We start from the raw sequence: 7,804 nt of genomic DNA, 5'->3' as shown, positions 1-7,804 counted from the left end.
GTAAGGGAACATTTGTTACCTTGCGGCTGCAATCCACACTGGCCATTTTCCCTAGTCCGGTCAGCCCACATCTTGCATGCCACAGGCTTGAACAATTTCATCTTTACAAGATCCACACAACCAAAACCAAAAGCCAGCAGCAGTTCACCACTGCAGGCAATTCTGCCCTCTGCTTCCTAAATACATGCCTTGGAGGGAGCCTGAGAAGGGAGAAAGAAGCTGCTTCCAGTCTTTCTTCCAGCGGGGGGGGGGGGTCTCTCCTTTCTTAAAGAGACAGTACCATTTTACAGATGTCAGGGATTTTCCAGGCAATTGTGAGTGCTTGCACGGTATACGCGATTTTCGCTTTACGCGGGGCTGCAGGCAAGCCTGCTGCAAGAGGCGGATCTCTCTCGACACTTCCAACAACCTCCCCCCTTGGACACCTCCCCACTGCTGATCAGCTGAACTCAGGTCTCATAGGCAGGCACAGCTTTCCCCATCCAGAAGAGAGCTGGAGGGGAAAGCTGCTGCTGGCACTGCTGCCAGTCCCCCGCCCCCCGCCCCGCCGAGCCTGTTCCGGTCGGAACTGAGTCACAGGTGAGCGATCAGGGACCGGTTCGCAGAGAGATGTGCAAAGTTCAGCGAGGGTGCCGCCGCCAGGTGGGTTGGTGCGGGGCGTGGCCTGGAGCGAGTGGGCGTGGCCGGCAGGTGAAGGGGTGGTCCTGCCCTTGCCCCAGGTAAGTAAGCGGTGGCCTCAGCGGAGCAGGCGCTGCGCTGCGCGGTCCAGCCCGGGAGGGATGCCTGGCTTGGGAGCGATGAGCAGGCGGACGAGGTAAAGGCTGCGTGTGATGGGGGACGGGCGTGTGCGGGCGCGGGGCGCCTCCTCCTCCTCCTCTTTGTTGGGCAGCAGCGGCAACAAGTCTGGCCCCTCCCGAGCCCTGCGTGCGGTTGCCTGGAGGGAGCCCCCTCCAATCAATGACTCCTTTGTTCGCAGAGACCTCCAAAAACGCACGCTGACGGGGGCTGGGTTCGTCCAGGGCCGCTGGGGGGTGCCTGTTCCCGGATCTCCTGAAGTGGGTCAGAGAGGGAGGCGGCTGGCTGCCTGGCACTTCTTGGGCTGGTATCCTGAAGCACTTGGCTAGGACCCCCCCCCTTCTCCAGCCCTGCCTCTCCCTTCCCCCCCACTGTCTGTCCGTCGTTCTCTGCTCCCTTTCCTCGTGCGCTGCAGGGAAGGGAAGGACAGGCACATGTTGGGTTAGATCCAGCAACTCCCTCCGCTCCTCTGACCATCACATGGGGACAGGCACTTACTATCCCTGCCTGCGAGAGGGAGAGCCTGAGCTCTGATGGGGGATTTGTGCTGGGTGGGAGACGGAGTTTCGCTGGGAGGAGGCTGGGCAAACCCCCCCCCCCCATCCTCTGCTGCTTAAGGCAGTGGTTCCCAAACTTTTTAGCGCCAAGACCCACTTTTTAAAATGACACACTATTGGGACCCACCTAGGAAATGTGATCAGATGTGATTGGGCTATTCTTCTAGGAGAGTGGTTCCCAAACTTTTAAGCACCTGAGACCCACTTTTAAAAATGACTCTATCAGAACACACCTAAGTTTATCAGACTTTTAAAAAGCAGGAGGGATCTAGGAAGAAATAATAATTTTTTTTATTTATAATCACCAGTAAAAACATTTTAATCACCTCAAACATTTATCTCCCTATATTTACACATACTTGCAAACTGCAGGAGCTGAGCTCTTTGCAGGGTAATTAGCAGCTACAGTATCTGATTTTGGAACAGCCTTAGGGCTTGAGGCAGTTAGTTATCTGATCTTACCATCACCCTTTGGAGACCCACCAAAAATCAGATCACAACCCAACGGAGGGTCCTGACCCACAGTTTGGGACCCACTGGCTTAAGGCAATTAAACAAACTGCCCAGAGGTCCACAGATAGCGGCATCAGTCGACTGAATGGCTCCTCTCCCAGGTGTTCACTTTGTTATCTCACAACGCAAGCCTATGCATTTTCACTCGGAAGCAAGTCTCATGGCATTCAATGGAACTTACTCCCCCCAAAATGTGTATAGGATTGCATCCTAAGTAGTGTGGTAAACTCACTATGCCATGTGGATAATTTTCCCCTTTCTTTTCTGAACTTTAATGGCCCCCTTCATCATAATGGCTGGTCTGTTATTTTGTTTTTACCTTGCTCAAGGACAGTGGTGTAGCTAAGGTGGTACAGCGGGTAGCAGTTGCACTGGGCAACAAGCTTTAGGGCGGCAACAAACTGAGCTTGACACTAGTGGCCAAAATTGAAAAAAATGGTATGTATGAATAATACCATATGTTATATGTCACTGGAAAGGTAATTTAATGAGGAATGCAATGCAAGAAACTGCATTGGAATATCTATATTCTATCAAAAGTTATGGCCAATTAACCATAAAATGAAAACATAACTACCTTATGGAACAAAAGTTGGATTTCCTAACTCAAAACTGATCTGAGACTGATTGTTCTGAGAGCCAATGAGATGTTGTTATGGTACAGCATTGAACCAATAAGGTGTTAATATGAGTCAACTCTCATTTCCATGTATCATAATACAGTGATCCCTGCTAACTGAATAAAGAGGCACTTTTTCAAGTAGTGCTCCTGTTATATTTAGCAGGGGGAGACCGTCCCTCTTTAGCCCAGCACAGTGTCTATAACCAGTAAAGGGCACGCTTTGTATTTATTTACTTAATTAAATTTGATTTTGTTGTGAAAGGGGGCTACAAAATCTTCTTTGACCCCTGGTAGCAGATAGTACCTTAGCTATGCCACTGGCTAAGGGGAAGCAGCAGAGCAAGTGGATGGAGTGCTTCTGGGAGGGGGGAGGTATGTTTTCCCTTGATTTTTACTTTTTAAAAACCCATGCGTGACATCACTTCCGCTTGTGACATTGCTTCCAGGGCATCATTTTGAGCTACACGATCATTAGCTATGCCGCTGCTCAAGGATGAACATCCTAAATCTTAAGCTGGGCACATTCTGCATGTAGTGCCTGGCCTGCGACTGAGCATGGATTAAGATGTGACCCTGCAATTGCAAAGGCATGGCATGATGGTAATTGCTGAACTACTTAGCTATGTCCTGATGAAATAAGTATGTGCTCAAGTATTTTACTTAAGTACATTTCCCTCTTTCGAGGCTTTTCATTGTGTGCTGTCCTTGTTCAAGAGCCCCTTCTGAAAAAAGTGCTGGTGTCGAGAAATGGTTGCCACACTGTGAGCAAACACTCATTCACGGAAAACTTGCAATAAGTTATAAAAGTTTGACATCACGCAATCCTGCATTACACAATCCCCAAGAGTATCATTGGTCTATCAATCAGATTTTTAGCTGTGGTTTACAAAGAGTCTGTAGGAACCTGGTGGGACTCTCTTCCCAAGATAAGATGCTGTGGTTGACCTCAGACATGTTGCCCTCCAGCCACATTATGTGATGACATTTGTCATTATCAGATGCTGGGCACTGAGTGGGACGGTCTGGCACTTTTTGAATCCCTCCTACATTGGACCATTTAAACTGTGTGCCTAAAGCTCATCATCACCGTGTCCAATTTACACACACACAACCATCTTACTCCAGCTGACCACCAGCATGGACCGACTAAAAGCTAGCAGTGTTATGGGCTTGTGGTGGAGTTCATCATGTGCTGAATCTGTTCAGATAGAAGTTCCACTTGAGTCCTCAAGACATTATAATGAGAAAAGTCAACACTACACATTTGAAACCAATTATGCTTGTCCAAATCCTTTCTTTAATCATCAGACATTCTTTTTAAATAACAGATTTGCCAATACAATCTCTTAGAAAGTAGGATATAAATATACACCACCAATTTATACTACTGTATAGACCCAGAAGTAGTTGTAGTTTTAAATATAATTTTCACTATTATATGCCTTGACTTCCTCTCTACTCTAGATCCCCTTTTCTGGTTTCCTCTCACTCCATTCCACTGAAATTGCCCTCCCAAAACTTAGGTCATGTCCCCTTGGCTACATTCCAGACATCTCACCTGGGACATTCCCAGCATCGCTTCATCTCACCTACTTTAAAGATGTAGAAAAGGTGGAGAGGGGAGGCAGTCACAGCAACAGCAGTAGTAAGGACGTGTGTGTGATCCTGTTCTGATCACTCTCCAGACAGGATCACAGTGGCCTCCTACTGATGCATCTAGCATCACTGCCACATTTTCAGCAGTGATGCTGGAGGAGTTAGTATAGAGCCACTGACATCTCAATCATCTTCTTATACTATGATGTTGAAACCCAGGGCTGTTGCCTTGATTCGCTCTGTCTGAGGGTTGGCTTTCAGGCCCCCAATAGTGGCTCTTGTGCAACCCCTCATGATGCATGGAGTGTTATCATTGCCACTAGTTCTGAGGATCTGTGGACTGACCAGTTGGCCCAGTGATGGGTGTGAGCCAGGGCCTGATCTGACCGACCTTTGATATTGCCTCTGTGTATAAGCATCTGCTCTTTCCCTGAGCTCGACTGTATGCTCTCATAGTCTAGTAGTGCTTCTTTCATCCCAGAGATTCCTCTGTTCTGAAATGTGATGTAATGGTGAGAAAGTTGGACTAGGTCCTACTCTCTAGGATTCTTCTGAACTCAGCCATGAAGCTCACTGGGTGATCTTGGGCCAACTACTCGCTCTCTCCCTCTCTCACACACACACATCACAGGGTTATTGTGAGGATGACATGGAGAGGGCAGGGAAGAACCATTTGCATTGCTAAAGGGCCACATAAGAATGACTATGGGTGGTTACAGATGGTTTGGCTCATACACTCCCAGAAAAACAGTTTGTATTTCCAGCCTGAGAATGCTTTCCCAGCTCCAGTCTGGGTTGCCCCCAGTCACAAACTTTATTTCAGTTTCTCAAAATAGTTTCTGAAATGGAATGAGAAGGGACAAGTCCTAACACAGCCCTTTGTAGTTCCATCTCCTTGAAAATTGGTTGCCTGAGCTGTGTTTTGCCACTGCCGCTTCCTGTGTGTGGCTCAGCATTTGTGAATTCCATGGTTTTTCAAAAGGCTTTGGGGTCTGTTTTTTAAGGTCTCTGTCCCGCTTGTTCCAGAAGCATGAAAGCAGTTCTTGCTGAAGGCGCATGTCACCACATCTCAAAGCACCATATCACAGAGCTGGGAAAAGTACAGAAAAGGACATCTGAAATGCTCAGGAGACTGGAGCACCTTCCCTTGGAGGAAAGGATAAATCATTTGTACACATGGAAGCTTCTCTTCCAGGCAAATCGCAGCTGTGTGTAGTGGGGAGGTGGGTTTTTCACCTGCAGCTGCTATTTCCACTTGAAAAACACACATGCCAAAGCCAATGGAATGATTAATTGTTACGCTTAGAACCAAACTGTCAGATCCATCTGTTCTGACACTTTATCAGTGACAGTTGTATTTTTCCATTCCTCCAAGGAACTCAGGGTGGCATACAAGGTCCCACCTTTCTGTTTTATCTTTACAACAACTGTAGGGCAGCCCGATCCAACTCTGTGGCCATAGGGAATGTTGCAGCGGCCACTAGATGAACCGCTCCAGTGGGGAGGCCAGCACTACTTAGAGAAGAAGTGGGCAGTGGTGGCAGAAAGGAAATCCCCCACTTGGCAGGAAGATGGGGAGGGGCGAAACTGGGCAGGAGGAAGGAGGGCCAGAGGAGGTTTAGGCCCATGAGGAGGTGGGGATGGCAGCAGAGGCTGACACTGAATCCTATCCCCCCTCCTGAGTCACAGAGCCGAACATGGATCTCCTTGGTTCTGCACCAGCTAAGTAGCTGGTACAGCTCCAAGTAGATCCATTGGGGCCACTAGGGCTTTACACAGGGTAAGGTAACTGATATTCCCTTACCTCCAAAAGACCTCAGGTTACTGCTCTGGCCCCACAGGATACTCAGCGTGTGGTCGGTCTGTGGAACTCCTTGCCACAGGATGTGGTGCTGGCGTCTAGCCTAGGCGCCTTTAAAAGGGGATTGGACAAGTTTCTGGAGGAAAAATCCATTATGGGTTACAAGCCACGATGTGTATGCGCAACCTCCTGATTTTGGAAATGGGTTAAGTCAGAATGCCAGATGTAGGGGAGGACACCAGGATGAAGTCTCTTGTTATCTGGTGTGCTCCCTGGGGCATTTGGTGGGCCGCTGTGAGATACAGGAAGCTGGACTAGATGGGCCTATGGCCTGATCCAGTGGGACTGTTCTTATGTTCTTATGATACAGCGGTGGCCATTTCAGCAGCTCTGTACCACATGGGGTTGTCAGTGCATGGTGACTGCAGGCCATCTGCGGTGGGGATAACTATGGGGAAGAGAGTTCTGAGCAAGGAGAGTGTTGAGGACCCATCTACCAACTCATCTGCCCTTTTTGCTCCTTGAATGAGACCCCTTTTCTTTGTGATCTGGAGAGATTCACGTTCAAACATACTACCCTGCCACAACTCTGCATAGTTTCTGTGTTAAATGCTCCTCGTTGCTGGAATGCAAGCATTCATGAACAATTTAAAAAAAAAATTTTTTTAATTGTCATTTCACCTGGTTTAGCAAGGCTGTTAATGTCAACTATTTTATTATGAATGAGAACAGGCTTAAATTCCGAGAGCATGTCTGTTGAGATTCTTGTAGCAGTTTCAGAGTAAACTAGCCGGTTCTTAGATGCCTCCCACAAACTGCTGTGCTATCTATACTGCTTCAGTAAGTGTTGGTGAAAGGGTTGTTTATGTTTTTAAAATAAATCTGGTTCTTTTAAAATAAATCTGGAATCTAGGTGATAAAAGTACTTTTCAATCTGAGTAGCAGGTTAGCATTTGAGGATTAGCCCAAATCCCCTGCAACAGTGTGTGTTACTCCTGAAAAGCATTTTCTGCAACCCAGTGAAATGTATTTATTTGTCTTATCTATCCGGTGGGACTTGAGGTTGGAGATTACTGGATGAATGGAGTTTTTCCAACATTTGAGATTATTAATCCAGCTCTTTGAATTGTTATATAATTGATTGAGATATGAGAGGTCCATCTTGCATTTGCTGATTTGGTACATTATATATATTTGCATGAATGCATTTTCTTGTGAGTACACATGTTTTAGGAGAGTCTGATACTCAGATGAACTTGAAAAAATTATTTGGAGAGTTAGTGTCTGTTGCATGCAAGGGGAAAATGAAACTGAGCATAGCTGCCCTGTCATCTTTGCTACATGGGTGGGAATAGACAGTAAATGTGTGCAGAGAAATTATTCCAGACTGAAACCAATTTGACCTGAAATCCAGCTTAAATATGCTGTCATTGCAGCTGCTCTGTGTTTTTTTTTCTCCTCCTCTTCCTTTGCCAGAGATCTTTAAAGTTCAGTGGATTTTCTGCTGCTTTTATGGTTTGTTTACTCCCATATATGTCAAAAGTCTCCATGCGGTGCAATTAGAGATGTCAAAACAGTTCAGAGAATGGGGTTCATTATCGTGGTCTCCTGTGGATGCTCCCTCTACAATTGCACAACAACAACAAAGAGACTGCAGTTGTATAGTATAAACGCAACCTATTATTTTAATCCTTTAGTGTTGCACTAGCAGACTAGAATGTGTCTTTTTTTATTAATGTGGAACCTTGAATTGGATGCAAGGCTCGCTTTTCCAGCCTGTGTATAGAATGCTTTGTTATAACCTACTCATGATGAAAACACATTACTAAGTAATATGTGTATATGCTATTCTGCTTTTTCAGATAAAATAGTGGCTGAGCTTTTGACACTTCCTTATCCTGAGACAGATCTTTACTCCAC

At 46.6% G+C, this 7,804-nt stretch overlaps 1 protein-coding gene across 1 annotated transcript in view; it reads left to right on the top strand.

Annotated features, from left to right (window-relative positions):
* Nucleotides 1-830: 830 nt before the first annotated feature.
* The window catches only part of LOC136638928 (hyaluronidase-like), a 33,248-nt gene continuing 26,274 nt past the window's right edge, over nt 831-7,804 (top strand). Inside the window, exon 1 of the mRNA XM_066612957.1 lies at nt 831-1,009. Within this exon, the coding sequence (XP_066469054.1) occupies nt 831-1,009 (179 nt within the window). The remainder of the gene's footprint in view (nt 1,010-7,804) is intronic.

The sequence above is a fragment of the Tiliqua scincoides genome, chromosome 2, assembly GCF_035046505.1.
Source record: "Tiliqua scincoides isolate rTilSci1 chromosome 2, rTilSci1.hap2, whole genome shotgun sequence".
Classification (NCBI taxonomy): Eukaryota; Metazoa; Chordata; class Lepidosauria; order Squamata; family Scincidae; genus Tiliqua; species Tiliqua scincoides.
Note: the sequence above shows the minus strand (reverse complement) of the source record. Positions and strands in the feature narration are given on the sequence as shown.